The sequence below is a fragment of the Asterias rubens genome, chromosome 17, assembly GCF_902459465.1.
Source record: "Asterias rubens chromosome 17, eAstRub1.3, whole genome shotgun sequence".
In the NCBI taxonomy this organism is placed as follows: domain Eukaryota; kingdom Metazoa; phylum Echinodermata; class Asteroidea; order Forcipulatida; family Asteriidae; genus Asterias; species Asterias rubens.
The window spans coordinates 12674773-12692837 of NC_047078.1; the positions used below are offsets into that span (position 1 = coordinate 12674773).

General features: G+C 37.4%; 1 protein-coding gene across 1 annotated transcript; it reads left to right on the top strand.

Moving 5' to 3' along the window:
* Window positions 1–525: 525 nt before the first annotated feature.
* LOC117301303 lies at window positions 526–11778 on the top strand. Its single transcript, XM_033785194.1, has 6 exons — window positions 526–574; window positions 5333–5534; window positions 7557–7700; window positions 8381–8482; window positions 9555–9713; window positions 11402–11778. The coding sequence occupies exons 2-6, from the start codon at window positions 5381–5383 to the stop codon at window positions 11440–11442; spliced, it is 600 nt and encodes a 199-aa protein (XP_033641085.1). The 5' UTR covers window positions 526–574; window positions 5333–5380; the 3' UTR covers window positions 11443–11778.
* The last annotated feature ends 6287 nt before the right edge of the window (window positions 11779–18065 follow it).

Below are 18065 nucleotides of genomic sequence, written 5' to 3' on the forward strand. Positions count from 1 at the left end.
GACGTCATCCAAACGTATTGGTGCAAAGTTTAATGACGTCACAATGGGACGTCATCCAAACGCTTGTCGTCATTCTGTGAACGTGGCTTTTATTCTAGATGGTGAAGTCAAACTTTATGAATCAACCCGACCCAGAGATATTATTCAGAAAATAAAAAAGAACCCCACATCAAAAAATACATTACTGCCATGGCCAATGCTCAAATAAAAATAACAGACGTTGGCGCGTAGATGCGGCGTTAAGCTCTCTGCTGATCACGGGCGGGCGACGACGTCGCTCTCTTCATGTATTTTTTGTGTTGGTTGGTTTTTGGGTGGTGCGCGCTCAATATGATGCTATTTTTGCGCGCAGCATGCTGCGCACAGTGTAGTACAGTTTGAGTTATTAGTTGTTGATTTGTAAATTTACATTATCATGAGGTAGATAGATGAGATACTGAGAGTGATGTGAGAAGTTGGCTCCCGATGTTTTGTATCCACCATCTGTTTTCTTGAAGACTTTTACTCCAGACGGAGGTTCGTTGACTGTGCTGTCGATCAACAACGGTTGGTATATAAACAGTAGGCTACGTAGGTAGGTACGTATTTGATGTAGAAATACTTCTAATATCTAACGCTATCACTTTACAGTCTTCACACGCATTTTGATACTGCCGATTCACAGCAAGCAAAAACTAAAACTGTAAAAGGGGCTGTGTGAGTGTGGAGAGTGTCTAAGTTTATTGGACCCAGCAACACTTTCAAAAATGTTTTGTATACGGTGTCCGAATTTTATTAAGAGGCGTTGTTTGTTCTTGTTAAAATAGGCAGTCTGTAGTTTTGTAGTGTAAACAAGCAAAGAGCAATAATTCAACTGTAAAATTAAGAATAGATTTTTGCTGTCATAATGTCTATCTCCACAGAATGATGTAATGTATCCTGGTGTCAACTGTCATATGTTTTCAGTAGGACAACAGGAAAATAATTGTTCACAATCATGACAATAAAAAACTAAATGAATAAAAAAAAAATCATCTATCCATTCGAATCCAACCTTTTATTTACAATGACACTTGCACTTCATCATGTGTTGAAATCTTAAAAGTTTTGGTTTACCGTTGCGAGAGACATAAGAGATAGTCCGCCATTTACACTAAAAATGACCGACTATCTCTCGGAGTCCCGCAACGTAAATTATGCAGTGCTTTATGCATAATAATAATAATAATAAGAAATGCTTATATAGCGCAATTCAGTACTGCAAGTACTCTCAATGCGCTTTACAAAACAAATAAACAAATTAATTTATACAAGAGAAAGCAACAATTTAACTAAACAATACAATATTACAAAAAAGATTTAGTGAATAAGTGAGTTTTGAGATGGGATTTGAAGAGATCCGGGTTTATCTGGGAACGGAGAGTAGCAGGAAGAGAGTTCCAAAGTGTGGGTGCGCTGAAAGCAAAGGTTCTTTTACCGTACGTTTTTGTTCTGTATGGGGGAACTTGTAGGAGAAGCTGTGAAGAGGATCTAAGTGACCTTGTTGGGGTGTATGGCGTTATCAGTTCAGAAATGTAATGAGGGGAGAGACCATGGACAGCATTGAACGTGAGGAGCAGGACTTTGTACTGTATGCGAGCATTGACAGGAAGCCAGTGGAGTTCTTGTAGAATGGGGGTGATGTGGTTCTGCTTCTTTGATCTAGCGATGAGCCGTGCTGCTGAATTCTGAATTCTTTGGAGTTTAGAGAGGTCTTTATCAGGAATGCCGTACAGGAGACTGTTGCAGTTATCTAGAAGAGATGAGACAAAGGCGTGAATCAAGGTTTCAGTAGTAGTTTTGTTTAAGAAGGAGCGAATCTTTCCAATCCTTCTCAGAGCAAGAGAGGCGTTTCGGCAGACTATGTTGATGTGACGACTCATGTTCAGATTCTTGTCAATGATGACACCCAGGTCACGCACTGATGTTGAAGATGTGACCTGACCACTGTCTATATTGATCGGGGAGAGCTCTTGACATGGTCTGAATTTGGAAGCTACATGAAGAACTTCCATCTTGTTGTCATTAAGGACCAGATGATTGCAGCCCATCCAGCTTCTAACCTCCTTCAGACAGGTGTCAAGCTTCCCCATCATCTGGTCCCGATTTGAAGATTTCATGGAAATATAGAGTTGTGTGTCTACTGCGTATATCATAGTGGAGAAACCATGCGCATGAATTAAATCTTGAACTGGTGTTGTATAACAGATGAAAAGAACTGGTCCTACTACAGATCCTTGGGGCACACCCCAAAGCAATGGAGATGGATCCGAAGATGTACCTTGAATGAGGACTCTTTGTTCTCTTCCTGAGAGATAGGAAGAAAACCAGTTCAGTGCTACACCAGTCACTCCGAATCGATTGTTGAGCCTAGAAAGTAGAATCTGGTGGTCGACAGTGTCAAATGCGGCAGTCATGTCAAGGAGGATGAGGACCGCTTCTTGTTGCTTATCCAGGGATTGAAGAAGATCATTGTACACTCTTACCAGAGCAGTCTCTGCACGAAATTGGAGCAACGTCATATGTTTTCATTACTTTCATTGGTTGGTGTTTTATTGAATATTCAGAAGCTAGTATGGAGTGCATAATAAATCAAAAATCTTGTTCAATTACTGTTATTATTAAACAAATTGAATTACATTTTTGTCCTAGTACTAGATTAGATTAATATAATCCAGATATATCTCAAGGCATGACAGTAAAACACCCCACCCCCTTGAAGCACAAACACTTCATAACAATCTGTTTTCCCCTATTTCAGACCAGCAATGTTTGGTTTCAGGAGAAAGTTATAGGCCTATCTTCTCTTAAATGTAGACATTTTATTTACTACATTATTTTAACCATTTATCAGAATTTATTATGAGTCTGCAGTTAACAAAAACAAATTCTTTCTTTTTCACTTGAAATATTTAAATTTTTTGCCCATATTGGCATGCCATAGATCGAAATAGCAACCACATCAATTGATATCTAGTGACTGAAGGGTGGAATGTTGTTTCTTTAATTCATATGATTGTTCGCATAATAATGCACTAGTGATTATACAAAATATTAATCATTTTATAAATATTTGAGCACAACCTACGACAAGAAACTTTATTCTCAGCATGATTAAGCCTGACGAAAATACAGACGGTGAGTAAACTGCAAAGCTTCTGTCACCGGTGGGGTTCGAAAACATATGAGGGTCGATAACAATGATTCTAGTGTTCCTTTGCATTATTGGTAATAACCAAAACACCAATATATAAACCTTATGATGGGAATTTTCAAACTTATGAGCATAACTTAAAACTGATAAAGAATGTGTTTACTACATCTGGGACCATATCCCCACAGGCAGCAGTTAATTGTTCCATTGTACTGTGTAGTAGTAGGAATGTAAGTACTTGGATTACCCCTACACAAATTAAGATAATCCCCTTAATCTCTCCTCAATTATCCTTTGTCACTAGATCACTTTATTGGTAATAGTGCTACAAGTGGTTCTGGAGCATCACTGGGCTATTTATGTGACATAATGCTTTCAGGGCATAACCAGGTCAGGTGGGTGGGGGGGGGGGGGGGTTGCTGGCGCCAGCTCAAAATCCTTGAACCCCTCTTGCTAGCCAAATGAGATCGGTAAAAAAATACCCAAACTTTAGTTTGACACATCCAACAGCCCCCCCCCCCTCTTCTAAATAGTTTTGTCCCAGCTCGCCCACCTCCTCCTCCAAATTGAAATATTGTTACTGGTTGTAAAAGTCTAGCAGATAGAGCAATTTATTTAGTTTTCCATACACCAGAAATCTTGAAGTCTGGCTGCATTGAGAGCAATGTGGAAATCATGACAGACATTTTGGAGGGAAATCAAGGGCTTGTAGCTCATAACTTTTACTGGATCAGATGTTGTTGACATGAACAAAAATAAGATGGGGGGGGGGGGGGCACACAGTATTTGTTGTATTATGGTAAAACATTTCTCAATAGGCTACTCAACACAGTTTTAAAAACAATTTCAAAACTTAAAACTTGAATTTCAAGCCATGCATGGAAAACAAAATATCTGTGAATAAAAATAAAAAAATGTTATATGACTACTTTGGATATTTTCAATAAAGTTTTAGTAATAACAATTTTGCCATAAAATTCCAGTCATGAGTTTATTGGCCCAATGCCAAACTGGTTTTCTCTTGTTCTGTGGCACTTGGTGTAAATTTCAAGCCATGCATGTAAGAATTGTTTTTTTTTATTCAACTGCTTTGGATATGTTCAATAAGGTTTTAGTATAGGTTTTCTCGGTCAAATTCGGCAAATGAGCAGCCAATTTAATTTTCATGCGTTCGAATTAAAGCTATTTTGCCTCTCCGGTTTTTACTGCGTTTCAAATTCAGAATACGGTCATTAAATTTCGTTTTGAGGCATTCAAGTTCCTAGCACACTCATTCTTTTTCATGACACACAATCATCATTCAATTTAGCAAAGCTGGTTCAACTAGAGATTTTGCTGATTTAATCATTTTCAATTTCGTAAATAGACAATCAATTTCGCTCACCGAGGATTCAAATAAGTACGACTAAAGAAATACGAATAAACAGATAAACTGTATAAGGCAAACCGTTTCGTACCTTCACTTTTAAATCGAGCGAACCTTATTTTCTTTATTTTATGTTTCCAGTAGACTTTACCTTGGGCCCAATAAGGGTCGTTTTCTTATTTATTTTTTTCGGGAGACCTTCAATGGTTAACTGACCAAGACCTGACATTTTTATGTGTACGAATGGTTTTTTTTAATAAAAAAAAAAAATGTTTTTCCAGTTGTTGGTTTTTGTAAATATTCACCAACCATCTGTTGGCGTGCCAGACATCTTGGCATATTATGTTCAAGAGTGCCAAAACATTAACCGCATGCCTTTAACATTCATATAAGGAAACGACAAGTTAACCAAGCGTTTTTAAGACTGCACAAAATATCAGAATTGACTGCCTCAAAATGAAATTGAATGACTAAACAGACGCCTCAAAAACACTCCTGCGAATTTGAATGCAGCTTCAATGAACTGTTAAATTGAATGATTATTTTGTTAAATCGAATGACGTAAAAGTAGATTTGACTAGTCTTAAAATGAAATCGAATGACCCTTTTTTAGTAGCATTCGATTTCGTGCGAAACAGAATAGGCTGGTGGTTAAATTGGCTGCTCATTTTCCAAAATTGACAGAGAAAACCTATAATAACATATTGTGCTATAAAACTACATGTATGCAGGTGATAACGATAGATTTAAATGATGTCTTTCAAATATGTCCTACATTTTTATTTTTCCTTCAGGCCATTGAGTTTCTTTTTGAAGTTTGCAATAAGCTATAGGAACCCACCATGTCAATGCGGTATGGCTCAGTTGAGCTTAGTGTGCCTCCTGGATTCCAGAATATCTTATGGCTATTGTCTCAGGAGGTTCTACGAGTCAACCCAGAGAAACCATTGGAGTTTATTGCTGGATTCATGGATGATCTTCTAGCCATCAGGGAAGGTAAGATTGCACTGTCAAGAATTATGAAATGATTTACATTCAAGTAAGCAGCCATTTGTGGGGGTGTCATGGTCCAGCAGATAAGAGCACCGAATTCAAGCTCTGGTGTTTCTGATCACCAGAGTGTGGGTTCGAATCCCGGCAGTGTCATTGAGCAAGACACTCAACCATTATGCTTCTCTCCACCCAGGGGTAAATGGGTACATCGAGGGCAGAGGTGGTTCTTGTGGTTGATTAGCTTAGTGCGCTACGTATTTGGCGGCACAGGGAGCTGAGATGGTGTAAGGAATCATTTAAGACCCAGTGACCAGGAGGTCATTGGTTCAATTATCCTGCTCTAGTAATTTTTTCTTGTTTATTCCCAAACATGCTTTTGGAGAATGAAAGAAAAAGCAAAAGCCATCATGCCCATAGCTAACCTGTGAATATTTCAACATTATCTGGAGATTTATCTTCTGCGGTTGTTTTCCATAAGGTTTGTCATAATATGGTAGCATCTAGAGCCATGAGTTCTGAGCCTAGCTGAAGCTGCTTGCTTCTATAGCATTAAGAAACCCCTAGATAGTCTCTGCCTATTGTGTGTAATTGCATTATTTGACAAAGAAAACCACCTAACAGTCTTGATGTAAAGCTTTCAATTCCCAAAAGCATTCTTATTTGATTACAGTTTGAGTTGCTTCTATGTACATAAACGATTTTTTTCAAACACTACAAGAGCTACTAAAAATGATCTAATAACTCTATTGTTTATTTATGAATGAAATAAGCTGCAAGGCCAAGATTTCTTGAAAATTATTTTATGGTGAAATTGTTCAATAACAGAAAGTGATTTTAAGAGAAGTTCCAATGTGAGTTAGTAATTTTAAGCTTTGAATAATTTGTTATTTTCGAAAGAAATTTAGTTGTTGCGTTTTATGAGACGCATGTAACATTTTATTGTTACATTCCCTGTGATGGTGAACAACTATTCCAATAAATACTGTCTTAGGAGAGAAAGTTTCTTTTGAAGACATCCCCGGCCACCCCCAGCACCAAAAACACCCCTTAAAAAAATAACAAAAACCCCCACCAAACACTGCAATTGAAGTAAGCCTAAGAGTCGAGTCGGACTGCAGCGAGAATGTTAACGATCACGACGCAAAGAGAACGCATTCTATTGGTCGAATTGCTCCACACAGAATACGCACATGTTCATTCAACCAATAGAATGCCTTCTCTTTGCGTTGTTATCGTTATCGTTCTCGTTATCGCTGCAGTGGGACCGGGCCTATAACACGATATATAAGGATGCACCAAATCATTGATATATAAACCATTTCTCACTAAAAATATGACCATTGCATGAAACTAGGATTATTAATTTTTGGGTTACCCTTACACAGTAACTAGGATTGTTCTTTGAAAACAGTTATTTTATTTTTGCCGCAATTCCCTTTCAAAATAGCTGTTGACACAGGTGTGTCAAATACACAATGTAGGCTTGCATCCGGTTCCCATGCCAACGTAAGATGTATATTTAATGATCAGTAACTTTCAAATGCAACACCCGATGAATATTTGATGTCTGCAAACAGATAGTGCTGCTACAGCACTTATTGTAATTGATTTGACTTTATTATAATAAATTAAAGAATGATTAATTTAAACCTAAAAGCTCTGTCATTTGTGAAGATCTTACAGTACCAATGGTGAAAGTGAAAACTATTTTACAGCACATTAATTTATATGACTGTATGTTAATTAAGTGCAAAACTATTTGTATTTTGATTGCAGATTTTATGTTAAAAGCACTTTACTCTAAAATTTATTGGAGTGATTAAATTATTGATTTCATTTGCTTTGTTTTGTTTTCAAAATGCAGAGAGTTGATATTTTGCGAATCAGAATTTGAAAGCGTTTTTATAGGTTGCTTTACATGGTGTGTTTGGTGGAAAGTAGATGATATGATTCAATTTACACTTTTAACAAATCTTTATTTAAAAAAATAAGTAAAAGAGTTGATAACTATTTTGATATTTACAGCATCTGGTTATGATCCAGTGACTCAAGGTGATATGATGTCTAGGGTACAGGAACAATACTGGCGAGTCCAACAAGAGAGACAAAACAGCAAAAATGGCAGTGAAGCAGTAGCTGTGAAGAGACCCTACCACTCGCAACCCAATGGTAATCTCTAACAATTAATCAAACCATCACTACATGTATTTAAAGATGAGCACCTCAACCCTCTTCCAACACTCCCTTGGATCTTCCCCTTGGATGTTGCTTGTCATGGCCGAGGGGTCAAGTGTACCGGACTCAAGATCTGGTGTTTCTGATCAGCAGAGTGGTGGTTCAAGTCTTGTCTTTATAATGGTACAAGTGTCATGGCCAATGGGTCAAGCGTACCGGACTCAAGCTCTGGTGTTTCTGATCAGCAGAGTGTGGAAGCTCAAGTCCTGTCTTGACACTTGTGTACTTTTAAAAAGCAAGACACTTACATTGTAACTAAGTTTACCTTGAGTGATCTTTCAGATTGAAATTAATCCTTTTTTTTATTAACAATTCCATACTTTTGTCTTTATGTTGTATGATAGAACTTAATTCTCGTGGTGTATTTGAGTGTGAATATTCTGACCTGGGCCCAATTTCATAGGGCTGCTTAAGCACAAAAAGATGCTAAGCACAACAAAATTATGCTTACCAGAATAAGGTTACCGGCCAAACTACTATGCCACATGTCCCGTTTGTGATTGGTAACCCCGCTCATTTCTGCTTAGCAGAGAGTTGTTCAGCAATATTTTCTGCTTAAGCATCTCTATGAAATGTGGCCTAGATTATAATATTTTGATTTGGTCTCTGAACAGATGAAGCTGGTGACAATAATAAGGAGCTTGCTACAGATAATGCAGATGTTCTGGCAACACTTGCCATGCATCAACATCAGGGAGAAGGAACTGGGACTTCAGGTAGTGAAAGATATATTAAAGGCACTGGACACTATTGGTTTTTACTCAACAATTGTTTTAGTTGTTAGCATAAAAACATACTTGGTAAGGAGTAATGGAAAGCTGATGATAGTATAAAACATTGTGAGAAACGGCTCCCTCTGAAGTAACGTAGATTTTGAGAAAGAAGTAATTTTCCACGAAAATATTTGGATTTTATTTTGAGACCTCAAAATTAGATTTTGAGGTCCTGAAATCAAGCATCTGATGAAAGCACACAACTTCGTGTAACAAGAGTGTTTTTTCTTCCATTGTTTTCTCGCAACTTCAACAACCAATTGAGTTCAAATTTGCACAGTTTTGTTATTTTGTGCATATGTTGAGATACACCAAGTGAGAAGACTGGTCTTTTACAATTACCATTTATAAGTGTTCAGTGTCTTTAAGTGACATATCATATTATTAAGTGGCTGATTTGGGGTTTTGTTACCTGGGCTAGTAGTAATGAGGTTATAAATCCTGTGTAAAAAAAGTAGTCAAAATTAATTGTTTGGTTCAAGGTAAGAGTAATTGCTTGCCTTCAAACACTTATTCTGAGACCATCATTTTTGAGGAGCTGATTATTATCAATTGTTCATGCACAATAAATTCCATTTGATACTAAAACCGTATGTAACTGTAATGACTGTACGACAAAATACATTTAACACAGAACTTCCTAAAGTTTAAAGAGTGCCAACAATGGCTAACATTCTTACGGGAAATTGCATGTCGCAGAACATTTAATGTTTTTGAGCTTGGGTTATTTGGTCATCATGTGCAATGTTTGCTAGAGTGGAATAGGCCCATGGCATGGTTGTAACAGTCTTGCTTTTAAAGGTCTTGGAATCAAAGACCAGGCTTTGAGTTTGTTGAACAAGATGCTACAGCCACGCCAAGCAATGATAACCAAATCATGGATCAAGAACTAGACCAAGCATCCCTGGAAGTTTACAATAAACTTTGCAAAATGTTAGGTTTCAATCCCTATAGGGTAAATCATATGTACATTATAATTAATGCTCATTGTGCATGTATGGGTCATTAACTTTAGCAGATAAACAAGATGAAGTTGCTATGCAACAGGAAACGTGTTCCAAACAACTCGAGTCAGAACCTACTGAGGAAGAAGACATCGAGGGTGACACCATTCAGAAGGAGGGGACAGAATTAGGCGAGCCGGGGCAGGACGCTGACAAAGTTGAAGATAATGGTACATATTTCATTCAAAACTAAAATCTTACGTTAAGTAAAAAACTTTCTGCATCTTCACTGTTAACCAGGAAGCTAGTTGCTATGGATTATAGAAAAGTAATGAAACACAAATTGTTATCACAAATCAATCAATCAATCAAAGGTCGTTTGTAGAGCGCCAAAATCAAGAGTTTGTTCTAAGGCGCTGAGGCATAGTTGAATGGGCCTGCTGGAACAGGTGAGCTTTAAAGAGTGTCTTGAATGAGGTGTTTGAGCTGGCATTTCTGATCTGTGTACAAAGATTATTCCACATTTTCGGGCCATATACAATAATAATAATAATAAGACTTGTAATGCGCACATATCCACCCTGCTGGGTGTTCAAGGCGCAGTAAAACCAAAAAAAACAAAAAAAAAACAAAAAAAAAAAAAAAACAAAACAAAAACAAAACACAAAGAAAAAAACAGACACAACAAAATTAGTCATTGAAAACCTGTGACATAAGATAAGTTTTGAGAAGTGACTTGAATTTTGCGGTACAAACACAAGATCGAAGATTAAGTGGTAGAGAGTTCCAGATGCGAGGCGCGGCTGAAGAAAAAGACCTGTCACCCCATGAGTGTCGAGACTTGGGTTCAATGAGGAGAAGCATGGAACTTGATCGAAGATTCCTTGATGGAGTGTAAACTTGAAGCAGTTCAGAAATATAATGGGGAGCCTTGCCATTTAGAGCTTTGTGGACAATGAGCATCAGCTTGAAGATGATTCGTTGAGAGATAGGGAGCCAGTGTAGTTGTTTCAGAATGGGGGTGATAGAACAGGATTTTCTAGACAGTGTCACAATGCAGGCAGCAGTATTTTGGAGCCGTTGAAGTCGGGAAATCTGGTTGTTAGGAAGACTGTATAGAAGAGCATTGCCGTTGTCAAGACGAGAAGTGACAAATGCGTGAATGACCTTTTCAGTGGCACTTTTGTCCAAGTACTTGCGAATCTTACCTATATTCCTGATGTGATATGATGATAAACGAACAATATTGTTGATGTGTGGCTGAAGTGTCATCGATGAATCAAAAATAACCCCCAAGTTCCGAGCTTTTAGCGAGGGAGCTATCCGAGCGTCACCGATGGAGATGTATGGCACTGAAACCTTAGTTAACTGTTGACGTGACCCAAATAAAAGGAACTCTGTCTTATCATACAGAGAATGATCTCTCTGCAAAAACTGAATAGAGAGTTCTTGGCACAACAAAAAGGGAGCATGAGGTAGACAAATGAAGATGTCTCTGTTGAGATCTCAATTCGAGCATGATCAACGGAGGTTTGTTTGCACATAATGTGTGTGTATTCACAACAAATTGACTCTCTTGGGGCAATGCCTGTTTAATGTTTAAATGTCACAAAAAGTAAGAAATAATGTAAACTCAACCTTTTTATATAAATTGTTTACAAGGTAGCCGGAAAAAACAAAATGGCCAAAGCTGCGATCAAATCTGTGATCTTTCAAATAGAGCTGTACCAAAATGGATAAATTAACCATCACTTTATAATTGGGTGGTTCATGTGATGGCAGATAAAACCCCTATAAATATAAGCCTTACTGCCAATTGGCCACTCAGTGATCATGCTCCTGGGTAGTGGCAGAACCCGGGATCACACTGGCTTTTTAACATTTTTGAAACATGATTGTTTCTCTCTACTATAAACAGGTAATGAAGACTCAGACCAGAACGCAGAAGATGAGGGCTAGCATATCGTCAAATTCATGGTTTCAGAAAACCAAAGTTGAGTCTAATCATTGAGTCAGTGCATATAATAATGTTTCTCCCAAGGTGTAGCATTGATACAATCACTAGTTTGTAGTTTACAAACATTGTATCAGCTAACAATCCTGGATGTTCACACAAAACTTGAGTTAGGAATGACCACATACAAGATGCAATGCTATTCAAAACAAGCTGCAATGTTTTTGTGCTGACATTACAATGTTTACCCCATTCGTACAAAATGAGAGTATTTTGAGTCATACAAAATCATTGCCAGATATAGGGCACTCTCAGGCGTGATAATATTTCTATTCTAATCCGAGTTTTAAGTATTTCCGACCTTGTTAAATAAAGGTTTTTTAAGAATAACCTTAAAATATGTAAAGGTTCAAATATATCCTGTCTTAGCTCTAAGGTCAAAGTTTAACACATCCAAAAGTCATGACAACTTAATAAACTCTTAAACTCTTTACTGATATTTAATGTGTGGCCATGAGTGAATTCGCATTAGAATTACAGCTCTTTGCTCTTTTTGTGAGATTAGGATATATTTAACGATTTTATAAATTTTTAAAGTTTGCTTTTTGAAACGGTCAAATATGTTTTTGAAGAATTGTTGTATAGGCCTTTGTGTATAAAGTATTTTATTTGCAGTTGAAATTGATCCTAATTTATTTGCAAAGTTTGCCTAGTGTAGACTTAGCCCCAAACACCATGAGAAGTTGAAAAGAATGGTTATTTATCTTTTATGTAGTCTTGGTGCAAGTTGTTCTTGTTTATTCCTCTACAGCCTAGTGTCCCACTGAACATGTCCAAAACACCATTTGAAGACCTCCCAAATCACTATTACTCTTTTTGAGATGATGTACAAGTTCACTGTTTGGTTTGGGTATGTACAGACAAATTTACCCAAACTATTAAAGTAATTTCATGGTAAATTTTTCACCCTTTCTCAAAATGGCTAAACAGGCTTTATTTGACTTGGTTTGAATCTGCACAAAATTCCTTAATAAAAACAAAATAAAAATGTTATTTTCCCCCTTAAAATCTGTTAACCGAATTTAATGAATTTTTATTGAAAACTTGAGGAATAGTATGAATGTATTAATTTTGGTTTTTACCCATACACCGATCTGTGTTAGCACTGTATACTCGGAATATTCTGGAGTCCTGTGAACAAATTTCACAGGCATATTACTCGGGTCTGACCCTTGCAATTCTAGAGCAGTGTCTTACCAACTAGACTACCGAGGTTGCCTGGTAGCTAGAGGCAGTTCGAATCCTAGAATGAATGTAGTCATCTCGAGACCAATGATGTGTAGTGCCATGGTTCATTTAGAGTAGTTGCAGCTGTTTGTCCCTGCACTGCTGAAGCCAATCCTTACCTGTATGCAGACTGTGGTGCCAGTCTCGATTGTAAATATTATAATAATTTTGATTGTTGTAGATTTTGGCACCATACATTTGAAGATTTTACAAACTGGTTTAGACAGGATGTGGTATATATTACGTGTTATTTGATGCCAAAAAGTCTTGCCCACTGTAAGTTGAAAATTAAGAGTTGAATTAAACAACACAAATTCAAACTTTGGGTATTAAATTCTCTTCTTTTTGTTGTCACTGTTTTGCATGTTATCACTTTTATTGTATGCTCATGTTTATAGGATTTACAACAAAATATCCACCGTTTCAAATTCTTTACAAACAAATAAAATCGTTTAGTGATGTATTCACAGGACCAGGCTGCTTCATTTTATGAAGCAAAACTGTGAAACCACAAAACATTGACACAAAACAGCAACCATGGATGAATAGGATGAGTTTTGGCAAGTATTCAAAATAATTTGAGATTATCTGAAAGTATGGCAGAATTAAAGATGACAAAGCTCCCATAACTGGATATAACAAAGTATTTGTTTTTGGTGTTTTAATCCAACGGATAAAGAAAGAGGTTTTTCCCCGACAAAACTATTTGAGACCAACCATTTTATTATAAGAATACTTCTTCTTCTGCATTGTTTCTGCATTGTTTGCACACATCTAGATCCACAAAACATCTCAAGAAAAAGTAGATATCGTGTTAACTTGGTTTTTAACAATAGACCCTTCTCAGCCACAGTCGAAACATGTGCCATCATGCACACACATCATTAGAACATGCCAACATGTGCTTCCGAAATGCAATGCTGTATGGCACTACGCATACTGCGTAGTACTTCAACATGGCAGACTTGCATTGCTGTCGACGCATTGTATGTAATGTCACAAACCCCAAAACAGTGCCCTGACTGAGGTCAATGAAGAGTTATCATTGGCTGAAAGTCGTGCACACAGTTCATACAGGGGAGCACGTTTCCATTGTTGGCATCAAAAGATAGCGACCAATGCAGGGTATGAGAACCCCCATAGCGCACAGTACTCCAAAGCCTTGCAGGAAAATATCAACAGTCACATTGAGTAGGACTCGAAGTATGTGGTCTCAAAAACTAACAAATATTCTAGATTTTTTTTCAGAGAGTTTTTACACATTAATGTGTGGTATAATATGTTTATTTTGATTTGACTTTAAAAGTCGGGTGGATAAGGGCCATCTATAATAATTAAAAATGAACCAAAACTGTACAAGAACAAGGTCGCTAACATTATGGGATGGTATCGGCACGCTTTCCAATAAAACAATGAAAAATTATCAAACTTGCATTTCTCCGCTTTTAGACCAACAATTCCTTTAAACAAAAATGCTTTTATTACAAAATGCTTTATATTGAATGAAAAATACTACTTCAATCCAATGGGTTCCTCCATAAACATAATTAAAAGTAACTTACGATTTGTCGAGCTCAGTCCTCTGTGCCTCACCAGAACTTAACGTCTGTGCTGTAGCAACGCAAGCAGAACTCTAAATGCATAGCCCGAACTTCCTACACATCACCACACTCACTTCAGAACTGGTACTCTGCACATCACTTCACTTTCTCCCATTCATATACACCACCACCACAATCTACACTCAAGCATACCAGTGAAATTCTCAAGACATTCCTGAGAGCCAACGCCCCAAGGAAAACAAAGGACCGCCCCTAACAAAAAGCCTTTGTGCTTGCATTGCAAGTTCTACTGCTGCACAGTAGCACTTGCCCACCTGTCCAAACTATTTACAACATTTCAACACAGTAGCTGTAGCAGCTGCACAGTAGCCAGTAGCGCTTGCCCCAGCAGTTGCACAGTAGCAGCTCGCGTTAGCACTATTTACAACAGCAAATCATGGCCCTATATTTTAGTGTACCACAAAATATACAAAACAACTATTTCCAACTGCTTCCATTAGTCAACCTGTGACAGAGTTGAACATGAAATGATCATACATTTTACAAATAAAGTAGACGTAAACACAGTATTGTTTTTCCACCACCACTTTGTGCATTTAATACTGGTCACTATATTACTTGACAATGATTGCACCTGTAATTAAAGACAATTGTTTTAAGCATTTATGCCACAGATTTGAAATCACTATGACCCACTGTGATGTTAGACCTGATTTAAGACTTGAATCAAGTTCATTGTCACATAGGCCCTTTTACAAAACCACGGCTTCGGCTTTGGATACGGCTTGAGGCTCCTGAAGCCCTGATCGCATACACGCAAAGCACGCGCAGTGTCAAAACAACCGGCAGGCCAGAGCTAGCCTGAGCCGAATCCAAAGCCGAATCCAAAGCTGAAGCAGTTGTTTCGAAAAGGGCCGTAGAGACGGAGAAAAATGTGAATGCAAATGACTCCCATGGAAACAGGCTTCTAAATCATGGCAAAATAACCCAAATAAAAAACTGAGATGAAAGTATGAAAAGAGGTCGAGACAGGATATGATATATTCACATCCATACGTATAACTTTGAAATTGAAAAAAAATAAAACATTCAATTTCCCCAGAAATGATCTTAATAGAAAACAATTGTTTTTTTTAGTTTGGCTGTTTTGCCATGTATGGGAGTGCTATCAATTTGGGTTTCCTTGTACCGTTTTAACACTGAGAGATCAAGACTAAAACTATAAATTACAGCCATATTTATTGGGCAAACTAAAATCAGTACAATATTTGTCATCTTTCAAATATCCATCCTTAATGTGGTTGTAATGGTCCTGGAAGTTGTTTATATTTTAATATCATGAACAATTTAGATAAACTAAAAGGTTATGCACAAATGTTGTGCATAAAGGAACAAAATATACTTTATTTACATATTGTACAAGAAAGAAAGAAGGCAAAATAATAAGTTTGGCATAATAATTTGACAACTTTTTCTAAACCTTTTTAAAAAGTTTTAAGTAATTAAAAGTAATATCCTGATGAAAAACCATAGGAAAATATAACAATACCGTAATAAAAGATGGAATGTCTCCAAAAGTACTTCTTGTTTGGTTGATTCATTCTATGAATAACCAGTGCCAGAATGCTTGGATTATTATGAGTTAGCCAATGGTTTGATATTAATACATCGATCCATTAGGCTCCGCCCAAGGCGCACATGTGAGCAAGAACACGTGAGCCACTCCAATGCCATTATGCACAACTCTGTCGCGCATGCCAAACATACGCGCACTCATGTCAGACTTTATAGTGTCAGACTTTTGGTTGTGCAATGGGTTATGATTGGTCAATACGCAATGAGGCGGCGCTTAATGGATCTGTCTATTGCTTGGCTAGTGATGACAAGATACAAATCACCTCAGCAGTCTAGTATGACTTGTGAATCAAATTCGGACTCTATTGCGACTCGTGTCACAATATTAAAGACTTGACTCAACAGGGGCTTGAGTCACGATGATAAATAACTTCAACTCCAACTTGGGACTAAAGACTTGACACTTGTGACTTTGAAATCAACACCAAAATGCAAAGTAGTGCTATAATTAATGAAATACATAATCTTCTTGCAAAATGGTTGTAATTAACCCACTTAGAGACCATAGAGGAAACATTCTCACCTCATTGTTTTCTAAGTCTATATGAGAAAGTTGGGTTCACACTTTGTGACTTGATTGACATTGACTTAGACTGAATCCCAGTTAACCCATGACTTACACACTCAGACTTAAAACTCAAGACTCAACTTGGACTCCTGGATTGCACACTCAAACACAAAAATGCTTTGGCAAAAGTGAAATATTATCTGAAATATCAATATTTGACCTTGATAAAATGTGTTGCCCAAGTCCCTGCTCCATAATAGTAAATGTTTACCAGCCACTGGTAATGTATTGCCTGGCAACCAATAACCCGATCCATTAGGCTCCGCCCACGACACACGTGTGAGCAAGAACACGTGAGCCTTTCTGCACAACTCTAACGCGCACACCAAGCATACACGCACGCATGTTGGACCTTATTTGTCAGACCTTCCTTGCGTAGTGATTGGTCAATACACAATGGGGCGGAGCTTAATGGATCGGTCTATTGTTCAGCAAAAGTTCTGCTCAAATATTACAAGGTTATTTTATAATTACAAAACACACTAATAAAGTGCATGTTTTCTCAATGGTGCGTATCACAAACTTGTATAACATTATTTCAAAGAACCGGGTAATATTTCAAGTCAAAATAAGAGACAGCCTAATTCAAGACTCTTCTGAATTCCCTGCAGACTTGCTATGGTAACTAATGCTTGGCCGAGTTAAGCTGTCATATTTCATGTTTTTTTTTAAAGTTAAATATAACTAATGAATAGTTATGACATCAGCCATCCTAGTAGATGTGTCTATTACTGTCAAAGTTAAAGCACGCTAGGCAGGGCTGCTAAAATCCTTCCCCCACCCAGCTTACTCTATTTAAATCGAAATAACAATATACAAGAAAGAGAGAGAGAGAGAGAGAGAGAGAGAGAGAGAGAAGCAATTTCTTTTGTTCCAATACTATTCTTTAAGGATGTGTCAGGTTTGCAAATCTTCGATTTCACTCCTGTTTTGTTGACGAGAATTGTACTACGATTGCTAAACTACACACAATTACTGCCCTGATACTGCAAAGATGCATTTATTGCACATTTGAAGTATAATGACTAGCGGCCATTTAATGACAAATTTATTAAAACTTTTTGCGTTATTCACATTAGATTGAAAGTGAGGCTGGAAGGTAAATAACCCCTCCTCCATAGCGAACATGATGAATGCATACCAACAGTCTGATTATTAACAAGTACTTTTATCACTTCTACATCAACAATGAGAAACATTGCCCCTGTCAACGGACAAATAGTCTGGTTCCCTGAATGAATATGCGCGTCCATTAGTTGTATGCACATACACTTTGAATCACCAGTGAATCACTACCCAACACTAACTGCATTGCACACTAAGCAAGTACTGTTATCAGGGAATAAGACAGCAATATGGTGACTTAAGGCCGAGTTACACTGCAGAGATAACGAAAAGGATAATGATCACAACGCAAAGAGAACGCATTCTATTAGTAAAATGAGCGTGTGCATATTCTGCTTGGAGGAATTCAACCAATAGAATGCATTCTCTTTGCGTCGTGATCGTTATCGTTTTCATTATGGCTGCAGTGTGACTCTGTCCTTAAGGCAGTCATGTAGCCAGATGATGTCAC

Excerpts from the sequence above, each read along its gene's own strand:
- LOC117301303 (XM_033785194.1), top strand. The coding sequence starts at position 5,381 with ATGTCAATGCGGTATGGCTCAGTTGAGCTTAGTGTGCCTCCTGGATTC. Across the intron at positions 7,701-8,380 it reads CTACCACTCGCAACCCAATG|ATGAAGCTGGTGACAATAAT; the intron begins GTAATCTCTAAC and ends GTCTCTGAACAG. Across the intron at positions 9,714-11,401 it reads TGACAAAGTTGAAGATAATG|GTAATGAAGACTCAGACCAG; the intron begins GTACATATTTCA and ends TACTATAAACAG.